The 24,475-nt window shown below is 47.0% G+C and overlaps 1 protein-coding gene across 5 annotated transcripts in view; it reads right to left on the bottom strand.

Moving 5' to 3' along the window:
- Nucleotides 924-24,475, bottom strand: part of PIGQ (phosphatidylinositol glycan anchor biosynthesis class Q) — a 34,853-nt gene continuing 11,301 nt past the window's right edge. For all 5 annotated transcript variants that reach the window (XM_021411583.1, XM_021411587.1, XM_021411586.1 and 2 more), the window contains exons 3-11: nucleotides 23,076-23,207; nucleotides 21,775-21,895; nucleotides 16,305-16,431; nucleotides 15,171-15,324; nucleotides 12,297-12,408; nucleotides 10,510-10,590; nucleotides 9,436-9,550; nucleotides 5,744-5,805; nucleotides 924-1,524 (exon numbers count right to left, since the gene is read on the bottom strand). In XM_021411583.1, coding sequence (XP_021267258.1) covers nucleotides 1,372-1,524; nucleotides 5,744-5,805; nucleotides 9,436-9,550; nucleotides 10,510-10,590; nucleotides 12,297-12,408; nucleotides 15,171-15,324; nucleotides 16,305-16,431; nucleotides 21,775-21,895; nucleotides 23,076-23,207 — 1,057 coding nt within the window. In that variant the 3' untranslated portion in view covers nucleotides 924-1,371. The remainder of the gene's footprint in view (nucleotides 1,525-5,743; nucleotides 5,806-9,435; nucleotides 9,551-10,509; nucleotides 10,591-12,296; nucleotides 12,409-15,170; nucleotides 15,325-16,304; nucleotides 16,432-21,774; nucleotides 21,896-23,075; nucleotides 23,208-24,475) is intronic.

Here is a 24,475-nt window from a genome sequence, read left to right as displayed (position 1 = left end):
GAGAGTGTGCACTTTGAGGTAAGGACTGTCTGTAAATGTCTGCGCACCAGCAAAGTACCCAGCAGGACATCACGCTCTTGTGCACAGAAGCGCTCTCCCCAAGGCAGGAATAGGTGGCTCGCTGGACAGGGGAACAGACATCAAAACGAGCACGCTGTCAGAACGGGATGCAGGAAAGCCAGCTGCTGCTGCACTGCAGAGCTACAGCTCAAAGCAGAAACAGTCTCCTACAAAAAATGCGTCTAGAGGTTCAGGGAATGAAGTGGCTTTTAATACTTCACCTGAAATAACTTCAAAAACACTTTGACTACCAGAAAGTGCAAAAGATGAGGCGGCACGTGAAGAGGCTCCCATCTGTGCCCTGAGAAACAGGGGATGTACGGACCCTGCACAGTGCAGCACGCGCTTCCCCATGCTGCTTGAGCTGCATACCACCAGGCTGCTGCACTCCTCTGGCAGACGCTGCAGCTGGGCTCAGCTGGACTCAGCAAAGCTGCCTTTGCCTTAGACTGCAACTGAGAGAACGAGCCCTGAGGCTTGGCAGGGCCCCGAGCTCTCAGCTGCCTCAGCTTGCTGCTGTCAGCCTGGGCAGTCCGGGGCTGTGCACCGTGCACTTCCAATTGTGCTGTCAGCTCAGGGCTCAGCTCTCCCCAGGATCACTATTGGCTTTTGGAAAACATCAACGAGCCCCTCTGTCTTTCATGTAGGCACAATCCAACAGCAGTCTTTGATTCTGGGCCTCCAGTACCATTGTTTCCAAGCCCAATCCAAAGGAAAAGAACAAGCAGCCTACAAACCCAAATAATCCCACTATGCAGTTTTCAGTGTGTGACTCTAAAAGCTGATCCCTTCTGTTTCGATCGAATGTCAAAGCATAAAAAGATTCAGAACATCTTTTTGTAGGATGCTCCTCGACACCGTGATTCTGAACCACCCAAAGGGCTGGTTTTAATATGGCTCTGTGAACTCACACAAAAAGATATACACAGCATCAAACCACTCAGGAGGTACTTCCTTAATTACACTAAATGCTGGTTCCGTGAGGCACTGATGGGTTTAACCTTTTGCTCCAAAAATAATCATTAGCCCCTGGTGCCAGCAGGCAGACATCTCGGGTAGGATGAACACTGCATTAACAAGAAACAGCCTGGAAAGCAAACCAGTTCAAACACACTGTGGGGGAACTGGAAAGTTGAAGAATAATATTTAAAAATATTTGTCTTTAAAAATTCAGCCCCTCCCACGTTACCAAAATGGAATTAAAAGGATCCAGCAGCTGCTGGCTCTGAGATACCTTTGGTCCAAAAGCATTAGGAGTCAATATGTTTTTCTAACCAAGTCTTTCAGTCCTGGTTCTTCTGCTTTTTTTTTTTAGTCCTGCTTCTCTCCTTTGTGTTTCCAAGGGTAGATTAGCTCTCCAAGGAATAGCTTCTTGCAGAGGGATGTCCAGGAATCCTTAGGGTAACAGCTGTAGGTCGGCAGCCTGTACGTCTGTACCACACTGCCATACGACAGAGGGTTGATCTATGAGAAGAAAGAAAGACAGCAGCAATGAAAATGCCCTGAAGCAGGAGGGACAGGGAGATGAGGCAGCAAGTGCAACTTTTGCATAGCACCGGCCTCTGTTAGAACATCATACAGGTACAGAAGATGTCAAACTCCCTCCCTAGCTAGTTAAAGCTATTCAGCCTTCTACAGTGCCCTGAAACATTAACAGATCAAGCCTGGCAAACAGTATTATTAGAACAGTTTTCAAGCAGGGAAGCAGATGTAAATGTCAGAAGGAATTGAGAGTGCTGTTCACTTTACAGTGAGAGGCAGGACTGTCACCTTGTTGCATTAGCAGCTTGTAGTGGCTGGAGAGATGGGGGCCTTGCTGCACACACCAGTACTCCTTTGGGGATGCACTAAAGTTGTAGCAACTCCTCTATTATGTGCCAGTTAGGATGTCTCTTCTAATGGCCTACTGCTTTAAGGTGCTAGCCCCCAGTCCACAGCTACACTTTAAGCTGAACCTCATGCAACACTTGATGGAATCGTGTCCTAGCAGAACAGGATGGATACAAAACAATGCCAGGCAGGGCTGCTCATTATCATTTTAAAATAAATCTCCTTGGCTGAGTTCATAGTTTTCAGTGCAAGTTCAATCACTGTCCCAAGAAAGATCTGCCTGGAGACTGCCTATGCAAGCTCACAGCCTCTGACTGAGGTCACAAGGTTTCTGTGCTGGTCTTTTGGATGATGGGGACAGTCACTCAGATGTGTTAGCTGGACGAAGGACAACAGAAGCACATCAGATATTGGAAACTCTCAATCCAGTGAAGCATTTTTCAGGGCAGAGAGACAGCTGAAGCGCAGAGGATCCTGTCTGGACAAGTTGTGATGCATGGGAAGGATGCACAGCAATAGACTGTATTCAAAAAGCAAAGATTACACATTAACAGTGGTGTCAGAAAACAGACTGTGAGTGATGCCCAGGCAAGGAGCCTTACAGAGCCTCAGGAAGCCTGGACAGAGGGGAGAGATGGAAGGAAATCCTCCTCTGGTGAAAGGGTCCAGTTACGCTGGAACCAAGCAAGCAGCTGCGTGATCGAGGAAAGAGGTTATAATTCATGGTAGAAAACCCAATCACAAAAAAGACAGAGGCAATGAAAACATGCACACAGACACTGCTTTTTCAAAAGCTGAGTTTTTCTTTTGTCCACTGATGAGCGACCAGTTTTGTGGGAGTTTGCTTCTACCACCAGTTTGCTTCAGCTCTCTTGTGCTCATGGAGAGAGGAAGGATGAAGGAAGGGTGCCTACAAAGACAGAGCTTCAGGAAAGAGCAATTAAGCAAAGAGTTCTTTAGAAGGAGTCTCGGAGACCTTTATCAAATGAGTTTCAGAGCAGGAAAATGCTTGTGCCCAGAAGCACCCCTGTGAAGTTCAGAAAAAGGCCAGGGCAAGGCAACGAGCAGACCCAGCACAGCACCCAGCTGCGAAGAGCGATTCAACCAGATTCACAGGAAGCTGCTTCTGAATTCCATCAGAACGAACGTTTGTACCAGAAACCCAAGAGCTGAGCTCACACATGTGCAACCCAAACTACTGCAGCTCGTATTTCAAGCACAGCCCTATGGCCAGGGACCGAGCACAGCATTTATTGGACACTATGCACAAGGATAACCAACCGAATCACACTGCGGCCGTGGGCAGTTAGGAAAGACAGACAAGAAAGAAGGGAGGGGAGAAAGAAGGGAGACCAAAGAAACCACCCCTCTCTCTCCAGTTAGAAAACACAACGTACACACACAAAATAAACAAACAGAAAATCCCAGCGCCGGTAAAAAACTTGAGCAATGATTACTGCCTGCTTCCTCAGCTCCACACAGCACACGCTGCAGGAGGGGATGCGCAGCTGCCTGCCTCCGGCCATGAGCTGTGTGGGCTGGGAGGATGCACACAGCGTTTCCCTGGGCAGAGAGACCATACCCAGTGCTAACATTCGCCTACTGAGAAGTAACGAGATCATTTTAATCCCAGCGCAATGCATTTTGTCTCTCCTGTTATAAATGGAAACAAACAAGCAAAAGAAAAGCAACAGCGCATTAGGGAAGCTGCAATATGAGTTCCTTTTTTGCAGTTTCTGTCCTTCAAAGTTATACTACGCTCCGATATCGTATGCATCCTTTGTTTCATAACGGGGCTGTTCCCTTTTCCTTTCCTCTTTCACTTCGCCCTTTTCAAAGTAATTGCTCTGAAGGATGCCGGTTCTGGCAGGAGGTGCACAGATGAATTAAACACATCGTGTCTTCTCACTGAGCTGAGCCATGCTGCCAGAAATATTTCTTCTTGTGGACCCAAAGGAATGATTTTAAAGCCTAATGAAAATACTGAGCTATGTCAGACTTGCTGGAGAAAAGCAAGTAGCATTTGGAATGGAAGCGTCACCCCCACCCGCCGCCTGGACTTCACGTTCCTTAAAAATAAAAATAATTACTTGCCTGAACCACAAGCTGAACGTGAATGCTCAAACCCAGTGTTATTGATTTCTCATCCATTACCAGTGCCTCAAAGGGTGGCTTGGATTGTAGCAGTCACCTGCAGCTTAAATTATTTTAGGCACGGTTACACGCATGTAACCTTACTTTGATCATGTGTAGCATCAGAGGGCTACCATATGGGGAGGGGACAAAGCCACTGTGATATTTCTAGAAGGGAACATCATCGTGTAGCACAGATAAGAATTTTCAGCGTGTCACTTAAAAATAGGCTTTTTAGATTTTCCTCTCAAAAGACCTATCAGAAAGTGGCATATTCAGCAGAATTTCTGACAGAAGCCCATTTTTCATCTCCACCAGCACAAAGGGAGTAAAAAAAAAAGGGCTTTTACTGACTCTGTCCTCATTGTTATTTGAGCAGAAGGCCAAAAGAGACATCCACTAAAGTGCTACCCCTTTGGTATGATGACTTATGCTATATTCTAGATAGCAAATCTTGTTGCAGTGGTCCAAGGAAAATTCATCATATTCATATGACTCACTGCCTCTGCTCTCTATCTAAGTCCTGCTATTTTTCCCCTGGAGAAGCTATCCACCTCGGCTCACAAACACACTGCTGCCAAACTGCTCGGCTGCTCCTCTGCTTCCCTCGTGTCCACAGTTTCCTTTTTATGGAGTTTTCTGGGGAAGGAGAATGACAGCTTTTGGTTCTCACACCGCCATCCTACCGAAACTCAGGGGGTGGGAAGACAGCGTGCCTTAAAAGCACTCGTTTTGCCCCAGAAGACATCTGCAGGAGGGATTCCCTTTTGCACTGCTGCTAGCTGAGGCGCCGGTTTGGTGCTGATCTGACCTCTGCCGAAACGGGGCAGGGGCCGGACCCGTGATGGAAAAAGCAAAAGAACTGGGAAGCCGTGGTTAATTCCTTCCCACACATTCCCCCAGCGTGCAAATGGTTTCTTTAATTCCACATACTGATTCGCACACCTTCTTCCCAAGATGCAGAGAGCAAGAACAGCGACCCTGTGATACGGCGAAGTCGGGAGAGTTTCACAATCACTCCTGAAAGTGCAACGAGAACCTCACCGCTACCATCACCTCATTTCTTTGCAGGAGAAACCTGATGTATCATCTCTGGTGACAGACTATGGAAATGCAGTCTTACAAAAGCACACGTAACCTTTTCCTATACGCCTTGCCAGGGCTACTCAGGAGAACACCAGGAGGCCCTTCCGTCTCTCGTCTCACACACACACCTGACCTGACTTCCCCATGGAACAGCTATGGCTTTTCAACACATCTGGAAGTGAAAATCTTTCCCTATCCCCTAACTATCCTTCATTCTGGATGGTTCAGCTGTCTTCTTCTGCTTCTCTCAGGGCTCAGCAGTTACCAAGGTGCAGCTGCATGCAGCCACAAAGTGTGGTGACACTGACATGATATTTCATGTTTCTCAGATCTCTCCCATTTCATTACACATCACGCAAGATGCTGCATTTTCTCCAAAAGGAGGAGTCAGCCAGGGCACTTAGAAGATGAGAAAGCAGCAGGCAGATCAGAAGACCAGAAAGCGGGCAACTGCAATGTGAAAAGTATTTCCTTTGTTTCAACATTTCACAGATGAAATTACTGAAGCGGGGTCCTTACAAAAAGGGCACTAAGCTGTGGGACCAGTTCAGAGCTCAAGGAGAGGAAAGGATCTGGGGCTCAGCTGGAGGGGATGCTTACAGCAGAAGTGTGACCGAGGGCACAAGTGGCTCACCTGCATAAGGAGTCGAAGAGGTTTTCCATCCTGCTGTTCAAGGACTCTGAACTTCACACCAGCTGAAAAGAAACAGAACACGAAAACTAAATCCACGCTGGAGAAAGGCCCGCACCATTTGCTGACCAGCTCTGCTGGCTGAGCACTCCAGAAGCAGCTTTCAACCTGCCTGGGATTGCGAACCCTCACCAGTTTTTAACAGGAGGTACAGGTTCTCCCTAGAACGGCTTTGAGACTGAGGACAAAGAATGTTTCTCTGAGCTCCGTTAAAATCAGCCCTCTGACTTCCAGGCTGCAAACGCAGTCCTGAAGAAAGCACAAAGAGCAGAAATCAGACAGGCAGCGCCGGCAGCGACAGGGACTGCAGCAATCTTCCTCTGTTCCCAAACTTCCATCAGAATGGGAACTTCACGTTAACAAGAGACACAGATCCCCTTTGATTCGTGCTCGTGGGGATACAGCACATGCGCAAATCTCTTTCAGACCAAGGGAGGAAAGCGGCTGGCCTCGAGGTGTTCCAAACATTTCAAAGCCACCGCTGCCTATTAATGGCAGCGTGCATGTTTATAGCACGCTAACAACCCCTTGAAACCTGCCACTTTCATATTCCCTCGTGGACTTGATACAATTCCAACACTTTAAAGATAAATAAGAGAGATTTTGGATTCCAGTGGTGACATCCTGCTCGTGAACGTTTAATGCAATGCGTCAAAGAATGGCAACAATTAGGGCCAGGGAGGCATTTTTCTTCTTTTCTTTCCTATTATTCCTTCCTACAGGTGAGAAGATGGGGCCAGAGTAATGAAGTGATCTGTCACAGATCAAACAGTGACTCAGGAGTACAAACAGGAATAAAACTCTTCTCTTTACAGGCCCTGTCACTGCAGTATCTACATGACTCTTACACATTTAAAAACCAAAACAGTTTCTCTTTTCCCTTAAGCTTTGAATTAATGGATATTATACAGTTTATTCTTCCTTTTGGCAGAGAACACTCTTGTCTAGTAGAGAACTCTTCCCAAATCATAAAGCCCTTTGTGTACAGGGCAGGAAGGGATTACCTGTTCATTGAAACATGGGCTCCCTCAATGGCTTCAAAGAGAAGTCTGAGAACCCTGGGTCTCCATGAGCAGATATGCTGGAAGTGAAAAAGTCTTCAAAGTGATTCCTTGAGTTCTGGCTACGAGGAAGTGTCAGAGACATTCCAGAACCTTCCCTTCAAGCAGGCAGTTTGTCAGAGGTACAAACAAGCAGGCACTGCCCTTGCAGGTGGGTGCACTCTGGAGCCTTGTGCTAAGACCAGACCATTAGATCAGCACACACTGGTTCTCTAAGTCACGGCCACACGCAGCCCTTTTACAGATGCAAGCAAATAATCTCTGGAACAGGTTATTTAATTGTCCAAAAGCCTTCCATTTTTAACTTTATAAGAAAATACAAGCAAATTTATTTTGGAATGACCTACGGACCACTACAGCGCTCAGAAACCTGAGCAATTCACTCCATGGACGAAGCAGGAGGGGTGGGACTACTCCAAATCACTCCTGCAGCAAAGAACCCTCAGCCCTCTGTAACTGCCAGCCAACTCCACAGCTCGGGGTTCACCACGTTTTTGTACACGGGCATCACCAACAGCACAGGAGAGGTCAGGACGTGATTCCATTCGCTTTGTTTCACAGGACAGTGCACTCATGCTTGTTTGTGTTCCAGTGATTACGGGGGAACCACCACGACGGCAGAACCACGCTGCGAGTGACAGTTTGCCCCAAAGTTTGTGATGTGAATTGGCAATGGGCAAGAGGAGGACAGAGCAAACAAACTGACCTGTTCTCTATCCAGCAGCACACTGGCAGCTTGGGTGTGAGGCGGTTTGAGACCCCCCGACCTCACTTCATGCTCTAAGTCACCATCACAGTGTACCCATTCCAGCCAAGGCAGCACCCCTTCAGCTGACACCGGGCAGTCAGGGCACAGAGGGGATCAGTGTGGATATATGTGCAACGCGTTTTTAAAATCCCAAGTATTTCACATCACTAGGGGAAACAAAATAGGGATTTGATTTCTGGTGTGTGGATGGATCTTTCATCTATGGAGGCCCAGGCTTCACCAATGTAATATTTTGTCAATTCAGAAGCTGAGTCAAGCCAGAACTTGGAAGCCAGATGCCAGCACTGAACTGAGATGAACTTAAACACCGTGCTAAACCCTTGCTGATAGGGAAAGCTACCCATTCACATTGGTAGAACTATCTTGATGGTGCTCGAAATAATCAGTTGCCATAACATAGGCGAGAAGATTTCTGAGTCTGAAAAGGGAAGCAAAACCTAAGCAGTGGGGACGCGAAGCGATGTGTACTCTCTGAAGTCCTTTGAATCTGATTCAACTGCTCCATCTGTCACCGCTCCAACGATATGTTTTTATTCTGGGGCAGGGACACAGGCTGCAGAAATTCTCAGAGATACGTCCTCATCGAGCAGGCAGCAGGGTACTGCAGTGTTTGCTTCCTCAAAACGTGAAAGAGGAGCAAACAAATAGCCAGCAATGAAAGTCAGGTAACATAACCGAGCAGACAATCCTCTGCCTGGGCTGAGGCTTATTACCCCACAGAGGGCAAAAGGCTGAACAAAACCAAGTAACCCAAGACTGATGGGAGTACAGGGCCTCACACCTCCCAGTGGCTGTAAGTTATCCTTCTGCCCTCTGACTCGCTGCCTGCTGGATCAGTTTCCTTCAGCAGCATTTCCTGCTCTCCAAAGACAGCCCTGAAGGGTTAAGAAGTTTCTGCCAGGAAATTCATAGGAACACGCTGAAAGCACACATGGAAAAGCAACAGACTTGGTAACGTGGCTTAGCTTCTACCTTCCCAGAATCAAACCACTCCAACACACAGAGCTGACAGCAGCTCCCGCCGGCTTCCTTGGCTTTTGATGACTAGCCCTGGTTTGGTGACGATCAAATTTCTTATTTTTGAAAATTCCTGCTGCATGCTCTTATATTGGATGGGAGGCAATGATTTAGACAAGCTTGATTTTAACCGGATTCACCGTATCTACTGACAGTCAAGCCCATTTCTAAATGAACCTTTACTCCGATACTAATCGTGGCTCATCATTGTCAAAAAGGGAACAACAGTAAGTAGCTTCAAAATGGTGATAGGTTAATCTCAGAATGGGAATGATGATCTGGAACCTGGCCAGAGCTCTGAAACTGACCCAAACATCTCAGTGCAGGACTCCAGTAAAGCCAAGTCAGCACAGAACCGGAGTTCCATTGATTCACATTCTTCATGATTCACAGGCAGTTCATGGAAAGAGCAGACTTTCCAAGTATTTTTACAATTTGTTTCACAGCCAAAAACCCCAGTGTTAACAGAAGTTTTACCTGATCTGGTACGCTGCAACCGGAATAAAAAAAAAATAAATCGATTTCAATGGTGTTTGCTCGGGTGTCACTTTTATTTATCACAGGCTTTGTAAGGGTGCTCCCGATTCTGGTTCGGCATCAAACGCCTTTCCACTGACACCCTGCTCCTTGCAGCAGCTAGTTAAATGCATGGGCAACTGCATGACTTATGCTTTGGGTTCCTTGCCAGCCCACTGAATCTTTCTATTCAGAAGCTATCCATTGCATCGAAACAAAATGCATAATGCAAAATCCCTGAACTTTTGCATACGTAGTGCTGAAGGACTTACCTGCCAGTCTGTAGGATCTGCAGAACCGAAGGATGATTGAATAAAGAGGCAGAGAGTCAATCAGGTCAACCAGCAAGTGTATCAGGCCTTGCACAATCACCACCAGCAAACGCAGCTAAAGAGAAACAGTTCAATAAGCAAATCTTGGAGCGACAGGAGATAAAACCCCTGCATATTCATGAGTTGTTCTGCACTCTGACATTGTACATAAACTAAACTCTCCTGAGGTGGGGCTGACATCTACAAGTGCTGGGTACCCAGCTCCCGTATGAGGTTCCTTAAGCATCTGATTGTAGTGAAGCCTCACGTTGGTAGATGCTGTGAGCCATAAGGACACAAGAGCAATTCTCCTTTCAACAGGCATAGTCTAAAAGGGAGACTTCATGCTCACAGTGCCAAGGAACTCCATCACTCTGCATCAGAGAATGCAAATTTCCCTCACTCCAGCAGTGAGCTAAAGTACTTTAATTCTGACTGAAGAAACCCCACATAGAGCATTTAAGCAAGAGCAAAGCAGTCAGAAACGAGCTTCCTGCTTAGCGCTGTGCTGACTAAAGCTCCTTCTGTCAGACTGCATTTATTTTTGCTGTCAAGCTCATCTCAGAGGAGAGGGTTCATAAAAGACATTGAAATCATGTGAAGGCCACTGTCTGTGGAAAATGTTGCTCCAGGCAGGCCACAGATAGGACTGGTCATATTGGAGGAAGAAAAGAAAAATAAGGAAGTCTAACCCTCTTAGCAAAGCCCGGCTCAGAGCATCTAACACAGCAGGTTAACTTGTTGAAGAAGATGTTCTGGATCAAACCAGAAGGGTCGTCACCCCAGACGTGGGATGGAAAGACTGAAATGACTTCTGAGGGAAAGACAGGGAACAGCACGTCCTGCTGACCTGGATTTGCTGGGAATTCCCTTTGGAGACACATAGACACGTATCCTGAGTCCCACTGCATGGGCTGTGTGACAACCCTTCCTGGACACTCACACAAATCTTGTCTTTCCTTTTGGATGACAGTAAATGACTTAGAAACCCTTATATATCTCAGAAGACAGCTATCTTCAAGGGTTAAATCTTACCAGGGTAAAAACCAAATAGTACAGTGCAGTTGTAGGCAGGAGGAACAGCAGGATGGTAAACAGCAGCGTGCCGATAAATAACTAGGGAGAAAAGAAACACAAACAATCATCAGCACAGCAATGGCAAAACAAAACAAAAATAATAGGAAACGGTGAAACAAAGAGAGTTTGCAAGGCTCTTAACATTTTCTTTTGAATTCCCTATGTGAACAATTCTGCTACCTAATATTTTCAGTATTTCTTTTCTTTTGGGGCCTTTTATATGACTGTTTGGAAAGATCCTGAAAGCGTTTTTTCCTTTATGGACCATGCTCAAGATTTCCTATATTAGGTTGGCTTCTTTAGGAAGCAAAGCTTTTATGATTATACTGTTTGACCATCCCCTGCCCCTGTGGGTTTCTTTGGTCTGTTTTTTACTGGGAAAAAAAAGGTGGAAAGTTGCAAAGAAGTAGAAATTTGGCAGGGAATTCTATAGACGTTTGAGAGGTATTTTTGTTCCTCCTTGGTTGAGGAGAATTGGGTTAAAAATCTTTCCAATGGGCAGCAACTGGCCGGCCACAGGACATCGAGCCTCCTGCTCAGAAGGGAGACAAAGAAGATGGAGTGACTGGGTGGGCTGATGTAATATTTCGAGAGAAATAAGAAAAATTCCTAGGAAAGCAGGTGTCATTAGCTCTGCTGCCCATGGAACTGGTTATTTCAATGTGAGGTTGGCCCAGCTGGCATAAGCCAAACTAATTTCAACTGAAACCATTGGAGAAATACAGATTTATGATAAATTAAGACCCGACTCTTCAATTCCCTGTTCTGGAAGTGGTGACTGAGAGGACACAGGAACAGAGGGCACTGACATTTCTGCAGGAAGAGAACACAGCCACGGTGTGTTATGAAAGAAAACAGCTCTGTTGCAGAGGTGGGTCAATGGCCCAGCTTTGTGCACAGAACCAGAAATGGATGACAACCTGACCCAGCCCCTTCACAGCTGCTGTTTCTCCCCTTCTCTGTCACTCTGCTGCAGTTGCTTAATGTCTCCTGAAGTCTTCTAAGGCCAGCTCTGAGTGTCTCATCCCACCCAGGCCAACGACACAATCCCCATGAGCAGCAGGATAGAGCCTGGAGGGCCAAACCAATCCTCCTCAGAGCACGCAGGGCAGAGCCTGGTGTGAACTGTTGTCTATCACCAACAAAAAGAAAAATCCCTCTGCCGTGGTGGTGTGAGAAGCCAGAGCTCATCGGCTGAACGCAGAGAGAGGCACCGGCCCCGGAAAACATCATTTTGTTATTACAGTGATGTTTGTAACAGGAGGTGTGGTGCAGCCGGGCTCTGCCCAACCTTCCTATGGCGTTGCAGGATTTCATAAGAGGTTACAGCATCCAACAAAAAAAAAACCCAAAACTGCCTCTGCTGTTTGAGTGAGAAAGTGTGGGCCAGGCTCCAGCTCAATGTGAATGAAGCAGGGCCTTTTCATAGCAGCACTGGCAAGCCTGTTCCTATGGCAACACTGCTGGGCACTGCTTCTGGAGCTGCCTCCCTCCCCCATGCCTACTCCGTGCTGAGAGCATCTGCAGCACCCACGGAGCACAGCGGGCACCCAACGCCTGCCAGCACCACCCCAGGCACATGGGGAAGCACAGGGTGCTGCAGAACCCAGGGGTCACACAGCTGCAGGATGCCCCAAGGTGGGAGGGACCCCCAGGGATCACCGAGTCCAACCCCTGGGCCCCGTAAGCAAAGCAGCCAGGATCACGCTGCCTGCCTGCAGCAAGCCCTGGTGCTGCAGCACTACCTGGTCCAAGTCATAGGAGCAGGAATCCACCCGCTGCCGGAGGACGTTCCACTTCTTCCCACGGAACAAGCGCCAGAGAGATGACAGGCCATAGATCTTCAGGCAGTAGAGTCTGAGCAAAGAGAAGATGCTGCCCGTCAGAGCTGCGAGTTGCCCGGCCTCAACACAAAGCAGCTGTCATCACTACACCCCGTGCCCACTCGCTTACTGGAGCCGCACAACTTGGGGCAGCAAAAGAAATCAACCCAAGGACGATGCAGATAAAATGCTGATTGCTCAGCCAACTGCACTGGGGCTGGCCCCTGGTACAGGCAAGGAAGGCTGCTGCACACAGTTCTGGACCACTGCGGGGCAGCCACTGTGCCAGGCCCCACGGCTACAGCCAGGCTGATCCCTGCTCCTGGTGATGAAGAGGTTGGCATACCCGAAGTGGCAAGTGCTGCTGGAGGGTGGCCACTACGAGCAGCCCTCCCTGCAGCAGGAGCAGAAAGCTGATTCCCCCCAGCCCACCTCTGTCTCTCCAGATCTCCTCTTTTCCCCTCATTCCACACCTTTTCCATGGCAGGAGCCTCCAAGGCCTTATCACTTGCAGTTGAGTCAGTGCAATTTAACTTTGCCTCTGCAGCACAGAGGCGAGGGAGAGGAATGAAGCACCGCACCTTCATCCACAAGAGTGGGAAAAGATCCACTAAATGGCTGCTGGCACGTCTGCTGCATCCTTCCCTGTGGCTTTTGTAACTTGGTGCTATGACACTTGGATCTACCCAAGGAAACGGCAATGGTGAGAGGCTTGGGGTGATGAGAGGTGGGAAGCAGAGACACCTATAGAACAACACAAAGGAAGAAAGAGCCCCTGGAAGGGAGAAGAGGCACACAGAGCCTCTCTTACAGGAATGTAAGGAAGGGGGACAGGCCCAATCTATGAGGCAGAACAGAGCTTGGGAGAGCCTGACCTGCAGCAGCCAGACTGGTTAACCAGCCTACACAAAGCATGAAGGCTGCTCAGGCTTCAAGGCAGTATTGTGAAAGCAGGGGCAAGGAGTCCTATCCCACCGAAGAATCTGGTTTGAGGAACACCAGCTGCTTCAAGGAAGAGGCAGGTGCCCCAGACTGGCAGGCACAGCTCAGTGCACTCATCTCTAGGCCAGAGGGTGCCCAGCAGGTTCCTCCAGCTTGCTGCTGCACACCATCCCTGGCTCTGATGAAGGCTGCCCCTGCCTCTCACCTGCATACCCTGCCATGACACCATGCGTGTGGACCTGATGGAGCATGTGCCCCACCTTTGCTGCTGCCTGTGCACACATGCCAGCTCTTGTTTCACTGAAAAGTCGGTTGTGGGTGGGTGCTCAGACTTCACCAGCACCCAAGCCAGCAATTTGTTCCTCCAGCTGCACGAACGCAAGGTGCTGTGGTGATCGTGCTGATGTGGGTGACTGGTACCCCCTCCTGACTCTCCATGGGGACAGCTAACACAGCAGGGACAGTTTGGTGCCAGCAGCAAGATAACGCATAGCTGTTCCATACTTCTAACACAGCCCAGGCTGGTAGACTGGCTCCCTGCAGCTCACAATGGGAAAGCAATCAGTGGAGAAAATGTTTTTCCTGCTTCCACTCACAAACAGAAGGGACCAAGGCCACTCCTCACAGCCCAAAACAAAAATTGCAGAAAACTAGAGCTGTCGAGAAGAAACTCCGCATTACCAACATTACTGATTTCAGGTGCAAGTCCTAAGCTCACAACAGAACCAACTCATAAATTGTATCTCAATATAACCATTCCCTAAGCTACTCGTAACTGAAGTTGTACCATTTCTTCTGTTGTTTGCAACGTGAAGCCCTCTGCTTGCAGCCTCGAGAGGAAAATTGGCAGTTCTGTACTTTATTTGCCAAAGGTTCCCCTACTCATTACTTTGTCTCTCATCTCCTTGGCAAAAGCAGCTACTCTTCAGCAGTCTGTGTGATGCTTTGCTGCAGTGCTTGTTAATGGAGGGCAGGAACAGAGCATGTCAGCAGGCACAGAGCATGTCAGCAGGCACAGTAATCCCAATGTGCCCAGCACAAGGCATGCCTCAAAGTCCTCTGCACTCCCACATGCTCCCTCAGAGCCTCTGGCCATCTCTGTGAGGCCCTCCAGAAGATCCAGAAAATGCCACCAGGATGGTGACATAGTCATGCTGTAGTCCCAGAGCTGCCATCCATGATGCAGACTAGAATCCCTGAAGCCAGGCAGAGGCAGGGACTTGTGGGCTTCTCCTGAAGAACAAGGATTCCCATCCCCTTCTCCTCTCCTCTATTCTCCAAAACTGAGCAGGGTGCAACTGCAAAGTACTATGAGAGGTTAAGGTGAACTTGCCCTCCACATATCACATTGTTTTATTTTTCCAGATCACTACCGCAAGTCAACATTTAAAGATACAAAAGAATCAAAACGTAGATTGTTTGCACTGCTGTGACTATCACTTCTACATGCATTAAAAATGCAATAAATTAACTGCTGGCTTAAAGTGTGGTTTCAAGAGTACAACACCAGGATTGAATGCACGCAATATGACACCTGGGCCTGGGATCATGATGTTAGTTGTTGCATAAACTCCAGTATATTAACTTTATGTTTTGTGGATTCTTTGGTGAGGAATTAAGCCACAGCAGCTCCAGGTATCCTCAGTACCTGCTATTTGCCTTCTGTTTATTGAGGGTCCAGCTTGTAGTTGACTTGTAGTGTTGACTCCACCTCGGAGTCAAAGCAAGAGGCGTTGACATCAACAGCAGACAGCCGTTAGGTGCAGTGCTCCACAAAGTAAAGACAGGCCCCAAATGTTCATCAGACCTTCTCTACAAACACCCCCGAGACACAACCAAGAGAGATGAACTCACCTTGCTCCATAGACATAGAAGCAGTAGATGTGGAAGGTCAGAAGCGCAATGATGTCAGAGAGGATGCACAGAGCCACGGTCAGGCCCAGACAAGCGGACAGACCCACGTACCAGAGGATCATCTCAATGAACGGGGACATCAGGTGAATGTAGCCTAGCGAACATTGCAGTGTCAGGATTTCACTGTGACATCTTCCCTGCCGACACTCTCGAAAGATTCGTTTTCCCTCGGTCCTGTTTCTCCCCTCTGTTCAAACATTGCTTCAGAAATCATAGCCGCCAAACCACAGAAGTGAAACTGGATAATTCCTGTGGATGGCCATCTTCTGCTTAGGAGGGCCAACGAAAGCTCTCCTTCCCCCTAGGTTTACATCCAAGAGTAGCAGCTCTGTGAGAATAGGCAGGACATGCTCAGCTTCAGCAGAGCAGTCACCTTGCTCCATACAGGATTTACTTCAGATTTGCATTCAGTTCTCTCTTTAACCACACACATCCATCAAGCTTTACTGAATCCGTCTCCCTTTTCTTCCTATTCCCACAAAAACCATGACGAATGAATTCTGCAAAATAAAAGTCTGGAGACATACAGTGTCTTTCATCACTGATGTGGAGCAAAGTAAATATAATAACTAAGGAGTTAGTTCCCATCATAACTATTCTCCTTCATCAAGACACTTATCAAGGATAACAGGGGTGTGTTACTTCAAGGAGGGAATACATACACAGAAAAGCACTAAGAACTGTGCACTAAGCTGAAGTCAGTGGTAGTGCAGGGTTTGTGTTTGCATCCAGAGAGCACAATTCTCCTTCCTATCGAATGCCACTTACAGGGCATAGCCTACATAAGACCTAAAACCTTCCCTTGGACACTCACTGCTAATGGCACCAAGTAAGCGAGGTCCGCTGTGACTTGCACTTCTTGCAAAACATCAGGACAAGCACTTTATTTCATATGCATGATTTCCTTGTGTGGGAATCCAACTCTGGCTTGAGTTCCCACAGCAGGAAGACTCACAGACAAGTCTGTACTTGCACTAGTGCATTTTGATTCATTATTCACCTCTAGGCAAACATTAGGCACTTAGGAGGGAAGAGATGAAAAGGGAGGCTGAAATGTTAAACAATTGCACTTACTAATCCAAAGATGGATGTGGTAAAGGAAGAAACGACCCAGCACCTGATCCAAAGCTCGGTTCATTTTCAGTCCAGCTGGTGCTCCCATCAGCCACTGGAGCAGGTCCTGGAGCTGTTCAGCTACATGCTACAAACACATGGAAACAAGCACAGAAACAACCTGAGATAAAAGATGCCCACCACATCAAACAGGTCCAGGGCATGGAACGTGCTCCCCCGCACCAAGTATTCTCACCACACCCTTCAAACCAGTGGGGAAAAAAATCCAAACTCCTGCTCTATAGACAACGAGTTACGTTAGAAGTGCACCTTTATTGGCAAATGACTTTTTACTGAACCTGAACATGACAGCAGAGAGGAAGCTGAACTGCTAAAATGGTTTCAGTGCTGGCAACATGAACTTGTGTTTGTTCGTGGCCGTGGCTGGCAGACTCGCAGCGGTTTCTTGGTGTGATGAGTATTCTTGAAATACGTGGCCAATGCTGGAGCAGAAACCAACTTCATTCAGCAGACAACTGAAAAGTCAGAACTGAAGGAGTAATCTAACCACGGGGAAAGCAGTCGGGATTTGTAGAGGGGCAGGATGGAGCGTGCTCATGGACAAAACAGGTGATTTTTCAATGAAATAACCCGTGTGTGTTTACAGCAGAATAGAGAACACAATTATGCAAACATACTTCAGGAGAAACAAATTTTCTTTCTACTCCGTTGGGCGCTAGGCAAGATGAAACATGGTGTGTAGCACCGATCTTGCCTACCACTATCTCGTCTGTCTTGCAGGCTTCATGGAGAGAGACTCATGGCCTCCTAGGGAAAAAGAAGCCCTCAGTCATTGAGAACAAAGCTGATGGAGTTCATTCCCAAATTGATGAAGGCTTTGACTCACTGTTTCTGGTCATTTAAACCAAATTATTGATGGACTTTCTCTCTGCCCTACACTACCTTGCCTGCAGCAGGCAGGACAGAAGATGCTGTGGCTCCCCAGCAGTGTATGCCTGAACTACCCACTTACACTGCAGTTAACGGTGGAGTTCATTAACCAGGCTGTGAGCTGAAGCAGCTGGGAACAGTAACCTCCAACAAACAGGTGGGAGCACACCTGCAAGAAGGCACCTTGCACACTGCTCCACAGAGACTGTGAATAAAAGTCCACCTCTGAAAATCCCAAATATAACCAAGCCCATGTGAGCTGCAGCACAAATTGTGCCTGTGCAGCAGAATCAAGACATGCTACCTGAAGCTGATGTGCTGTAGCCTACCTTCCCCACCATTAGTAAGGGAAATGTTTTCCAAGGAACAATTCCATTTTATTAACCAACTGGATCATTACAAAATGGGTTTGTAAGCATTTGCTTCTAGTGCAGTGGTAAAATTCAGAGCTCTACCTTCAATCTATCCCAGATTTCCCTTACTAACAGGACTGCCTATTTATTTCATTCATTTTCCCTCTGTCTCAGCATCCCTTAAAATGTCTCGCTGCAAGTCAGAACTGATTTGAACCCACAGATCTTACCTCCATGCAGAGAACCGTTAGCTGCTTTATAAATAGACTGCCTTTAATATTTAAAGTGTTGGATTTGTAACTTAGAAAAAGCATTTGAGGATTTCAATGAAATATTTAAATACTTGAAAGCAGTCCTTCAGCAGCAAGGCTGTTTTCCAGCACTGAATGCTTCTGGAGGTTTCCAGTTCCAGAGGTGCCACTAAATTCTGACAGTGGCACGTAGCTCTGGGATGATGCCCAAGCTTCCTGCTATTCAGCTGGGCAAAGCATTTCAAAACACAGTCCTAAAGCATAACCTTGCGAGCTGTTTTGCAGCCAGATATTTTAGGACTGATCAATAGCAAGGAGAACAAGAAAAGGTGACTGGGAGTCTAATCCTCTCATTGCAGTCATGCATACTGAATGAGACCAGTACTAATAAATGAGACACAGTGAATTACATGGAAGTGGTTTCATAAAGGAGGGTAAGGACATCACCAAAGCAGAGACTACAGCTAACATGGCTTAGATGAGGTGACTGTGGAAATATTTTCTTTACAGCAGTGCTCTTCTTGCTTGTCTCCTTATGCAGTGTCTGATGGCGATGTGACATTGATGGAGAAAGACATGCAGCCCACTGGAGAGGGGCACTGTGGGCACTGGGAAGTGCAGCGTAAGCTTCCTGAGTGGAGCATCTCATGCAAGGCAGAGCAAGCTGGGCCAAGCCACTCCCCACCAGGCACCTACCTGTGATGTTACCAATTAACATCTAAGAATGTTTTCCAGGCTGCATCCTCTCTGCTGGCTTTGTTTATGGATTAGAGAACAGAACTGAACAGGAACTTACATGCAATTATCTCTAAGCCTCAGCAATGCTTTTGGAGGCAAGATCTATGATAAATACTTACGTGTTTCAAGGAGATTACAGCTTAAGGAAAAGAGAAAACATCCAGGATGCAAGAGGTGAAGGATGAAAAAAGAAAGAGGGTTTGTAAGCAGTTCTTCGATTTAAACAAGAAAAATGGAGCGCTTTGAATTGAGTATTTCTGCGGAAGGCAAAAAGAGGGACTGCTGTTGGGAAGCCTGGTGGGAGCGAAGAGGAAGGAGGAGATGTGAGGGCACCTACAGAGAAAAGAGTATTCACGTTTTCCATGCTTGGTTTTGAAAGCCTGCTCCAAAATCAGCCCTTTCTTTTGCAAGCAGCTACTTCCCCGGTTACTCCCTAGGTGTCTGAATCACATCTGCTTCATTTACCGACAAAAGCAACTTGTTATTACAGTCAGAACAGCACAGCTCATCAAGCTGTGAAAAGTGGGAGCTGCAGTCAATTGCTAGCAAAGTGCTGATTTGGGAACCATTGTACCAGGGGTTGACGAGTGATGGCTGAGGAACATGGCTTGATCCTCACGTCAGCAGGCTGGGCTTGTGAGCCTGGCACTTGTTGAGAGTCAAAACAACCTACCTGCATCTGCTCCTTTCCAGTGAGATGGTTATAAGGAAAAAAAAAGTGCACTGTTTCCAACCCCCAGACTGCTAAAGGTTTATCAAGACTAGTATCAATGAAATCAATACGGTTTTACATCACATAAGGTTATTTTGTCAAGATTAAAATCAATCAAATCCATAAGGTTAAAAAAAAATTGTATCATATTTTGATAAGATTATTTATATATATATGTGTGCCATGTTCTGTGTACTAACATATACAGAGATATAAGAAGGTCAATATCATTGTCAGATCTGGGGCACTCCAAAAGCAGAGCAGCAAGGAGCATGAGGGAAGGAAAAAGGAAGAGTAACTCATTCTGCACATGGGAAAGTTAGCACTGCTGAACTTGGCAACGCATAAGCACTTGAGAAAGCTCAAGTGATGGGAATAATGTGTACCAGATGGACACTCAGCAGCAAAATGGAAACCTACTGTTGGATGGCTAAGGGGAGATTTTGCTGTCATACTGGAAAAGAAGTGGTGCTGGCTTGCATACCACATGCTGAAGTCATTGGTATATTTTGGGATCGCTCAGAACTGCATTTTTTAAGGCCTGCACATAATGCACATAAATCAATGCCCACCAAAGGCAGTAAAAGGGCTCCAAATGATTTTATGTCCACAATCTAATACGCTTGGAAGGAGAAAGCAAGGCTGGAAAGTGAGAGGAGTTAAGTGGCCTGAAATGATAAGCTTGGTGACAGAGCAGAGAAGAAAGGCACAAACTGACGAGCAGGCCGCCCATACAAGAGGGAGTGAACACTTCCAGGCATGTAATTAAACAGCTCTTTGTGATACTGAGGTAACGAGGTCTACACACGTAGAAGGCTTGATGAAAATAACTGACGTTGCAATATATACGCGGAGCGACAGATGAGCTAAACTTCTAAAAGGGGAATGAATGAGCAGCTCTCACAAGCAAGCCTGTCCAGGGCAGGTGCTGGGATCAGATACACCTTGAGCACGGAGAGCGCCCATCTGCCAAAGACACTGGGCAGATGGAACCCCTCCTGGAGCCACCTGTGCAAACAGAAATGCTGCCAAAAGCCACTTCCTTGCAGACTTGTTAAGAAATCGGATTTCTGAGAGCTGGACACTTACAGTAATCCCACAGGGAGAGCTTTAGAGAAGTTAAACTTTTTCAGCTGAAATATCTGTAAGGGAGAAGGTTTAGGAATAAGATGTAAAGAAGATCTTTAGTTTATAGCCCAAGTACTACAGGAGCACACGTGCTGCAGAAGAAATGTGGTCCTTCCTACCCCATCACTGCTGCTGAATAGAGTTTGCATCAATCCTTAAAAGTTCGACTACAACAAATAACAAAACTAGCAGTAACATGACCCACAGCTATGCTGGATCTCCACACACACTTTCTGAAATTGCATGAGAATGATCAGAGGCATATGGCGTGTGACAACAGAAGTGTTAGACGTGGACCAAACAGATCATCGTTGAGGGAACTATGACCTCGTCCCAAGAAAGACAGGATGAGTAGCGAAAAGTAAATTGCGGATGGAATTCTCTGATCAGAATAAAACTCCTCTCATTCAAGGATGTGGAGAAAGAGCAAAGACGATGGCCTCCAGCTGCCAGAAAGAAACCGATGGAAAGATCCATGTTCTCTCCCAGAAGTGAAAGAAAAGTGGGCAAAGAAACTATTACACGGTGCAGCTCCATGGCAGTGCTTGACCCTGGCTACACACGTATTCCCAAGATACAGAAGCTCTAAAACCAAAGCTAACTTTAGATTAATAGTCTGGCCTTCAGCCTCTGAAGTGCATTATCTGTTCCTTACTGCCACTAAACAGATATATTGGAGTGATGCACTTAAAGCAAGCCACCAGAAAAGCAGGATAGTATGAGTCATGCTTGTTCTTTGTGAATTTATGCTGATGCTGAGGGATCTCAGTGGGCAAGAAGAGTTATGTCTGAGAAGAGCACAGGACACAGCAAGTTTTTCTAGTTTACCATCTGCACACCAGAATTCTTAGGATTTCAGGTGTTTGCATCCTGCCTAGCTAATGCCTTTGGATTTCCCCATGAATTTCCTTTTCACAGGCACAGTTGCATGCTTATCAACTTCAACTTTTCAGTAGTTTATCAGATTCCACCCAGGTTACAGCTGGCTTTTTTCCAAATTCTCCATACAGTAACAGCTTGAGGATGCTTCTGTGAACTTGATAACCACTCCAACCTGCAGCTGCAGAGCTCTGCCCAAGCCATAATTGTTACTTTGGGAACTAGAACAGCCCTCCAGTAAGCATCTAATTACTATTCACTGCACACTCAAAGCAGAGCCGTGCTCCTTTTGAGCAGCCCCAGCAGGCTTGATTTGAAGATTTCACTGCTCTTGAGGAGACCCAGTTTGCACAACTTCAGACCAGACCCTCTCTGAAATCCTTGCGTGTGAGGCCGTGCCTCCTTACAACCACCCCAGGCATCGAGAGCTGGCCAGGACCCAGAGAAGGTGAGAGAGGAATGGCTCTGGCCATACTTACATCAGCCACAGGGATGAGAGTGTCAGCAAGGTGACCGATCTGGTTCTTTCTGTACAGCCAGGACATTAGCAGTATTCCCAGAGCCACATCAATCAGCAGAGAGACAAAGATGTTGGCTTTCCTGCATGCAGGATAAAAAGAAACAACGTTAGAGCAAAAGGAAGGACAGCACCTAAAGTTTCAATGGCAGCTGCTGGTTTCACTTACATAGTGTCTTTCTTTTCCCAGGGACACTAGGATAACTTCGGAAAGAAAGATGGTACAGACATCTTTTGACTTTCACTGACCTGCTGCTACTTCTGTGGCCAAACACCAAGCCACTCAGAGCCTGCCACACCATGAAACCTCTTTTAGTAAGGGAAGAGAATAGCAGGGCTGAAGCTACAAAGCAGAACACTGGACAAGGTGTATATGTATACTTGGTGGGAATTCAACAATCCCAAGGCCACCAGCACTTGGAGTTTCCACACGGAGATCAGATGGCTTTCCAAAAGGCGTAGTTCAGTTGCAGTTGATGCAACCAGTTGCATTCCTGGGTATGTAAGCAACTCCAGCAGGGCTTCTGAACTGCCCCTCACCACTGGTGGGTCTGAAGGAAACTCTATTACGTGAGTTACTCAGGCTAAACAAGCAGTTACAGCTGGCCTTCAACTCTGCTAATCTAACTGTTCCCTGGTAGTCTATTCCTCCAGGATCAGGGAACCACACAGAACAAGACTCGCTGTGTAACTGCCATAGCGCACTTGATACCTGTCTCAGATCCCCACCTCTCCTGTTCCACTCACTGTGCTGCATGTTTGCTTTTTGTGTTACACTGACTTCCTCATTGCCGTTGGAGCCTCTGGTCTCCAATTACTGCATGAAAGGAGCACCCAAAAGAGGGCAGCAATTAAACCTTTCTGCTCTTTTGGAAAGTACTGCTGAATACTGATGGTAGTTTTTGATTAACCTTGGCAGCATGGGTGCAAGCAATGAGCTTGTGGAAGTATTGCCAGCAGGGCACTATCCACAAGGGTGCAGTACAGGCTTTTTGTGGGCAAGATTCCAGCCATCCTTCCCAGCACAGGGAAAAAGGCACAGCTGGCAAAAGACATAAGCAGGATAAAACAGTGCACAGGGAAGATATCTGCAAAGCACCAGGGAGCAGAGCAAGCAAGGTAGCGTGACATGGCACAGCAAGGACCCCGCAGCGCTGTCCTGTCAGCCAGGCCAGTTTCAGAGTCCTGTGGCAGGCAGAGGATCCATGGTTTGGGCTCTCCAAAGGAGACAGGGCCACATGTGTCATTGATTACACTCCATACCTCATTAGCTGGGGCTGGTTTTGAGCCTTCTTGCTGCTGCCGATGACCTGGAGGTGCTGCAGGCGATGTCCCAGCTGCTCACAGGTTGAGAGTTTGCTCCACAAGAAAGACAAAGGCCAGAACTTCAGCACCCTGCAGAAACACAACAGGAACATCCCCTTTGGCTTCTGCCTCCGTACTATTTGTACAAACTCCACGTAAAACATTCAGTGTAAAGTGAAGGTTATGTAACCAGAAACAGCACCAACATACTCAGCGTCAACATCCACTTCAGGCTCAGAGGGGAGGGAATACTCACATGTTGTTTTTTTCATTTGACTGAGAAAAGTACTAACTGATGCTCAGTTATCTTTGTTGCCACACAATGCAAAAAAGAAGGAACAGTTGTGATTTCTGTAGTCCAAAATGACACCGTGGGATACAGGTTTGTCAAAGAGTGCCCAGCAGTAGTGCAGTGCCACAAGGCACCACGGCCGTTGTGAGGAATAAATTCTGGTGTTGACATAATTGGGACCACTTCTTTCCTGTCCACAACAGTTATTTCACTCATTAAAGGTCTAGAAATCTATCTCCACTTTTAGTTATCTCTTTCACCTACTCACTTTTACTGCGTTGGCACGTTCCTTCAGTTTACATTCCTTCCAAATGCTAAAATCATTCCTGGGATTCTGCTTCCCTTCTGAAATTATACAGCTGTTTGGACCATCAGTGAGCGAGGCCTGGAGACTTCCATGAACGTGTGCATGCCTCCCCTGCTCCTGCCAGGAGGAATTCAGCCTGCATTGTGACAGCAGGGGGCCTTCAGGACCAGCCTCTGCCTGTTGGTACATTTTACACAGATTGCAGCATTATGACTGGTTCTAAATCCTGCTTGGTTCACTGTGGTTGCTACCCCGTTCCTCCCCCCACCCTCATTAGCCTTTTGATCAGACTTCATGCAAGGTTCCTCAGTTTAACAAACAGTACTGAACTCCTCTTCCACCTCCCCCATTCAACTTTCAGACATATTGATTCCAAAACACACGCAGCACACTGTGAATCATTCTTCTTAATTTGAGAGTTACTCAGCTCTCCATCGCAGCCTCCCACCTTAGAGACAAACGAACGCACTGTTGTTCAGCTGATTTGCCAGAACATGGAATCTAAAGCGATGCAGAAAAGAGCTCTGTTCAGGAGAGATGCAGCATGGGCACCTGTGCTGCCCACCTCAGAGACCTTTGCAGACTCACTGAGGCAGTAGACACTTTCCTCTTCTCTTCTCTTCTCTTCTCTTCTCTTCTCTTCTCTTCCTCTTCTCTTCCTCTTCTCTTCTCTTCTCTTCTCTTCTCTTCTCTTCTCTTCTCTTCTCTTCTCTTCTCTTCTCTTCTCTTCTCTTCTCTTCTCTTCTCTTCTCTTCTCTT

This window comes from Numida meleagris, chromosome 13 (assembly GCF_002078875.1).
Source record: "Numida meleagris isolate 19003 breed g44 Domestic line chromosome 13, NumMel1.0, whole genome shotgun sequence".
In the NCBI taxonomy this organism is placed as follows: Eukaryota; Metazoa; Chordata; class Aves; order Galliformes; family Numididae; genus Numida; species Numida meleagris.
Note: the sequence above shows the minus strand (reverse complement) of the source record. Positions and strands in the feature narration are given on the sequence as shown.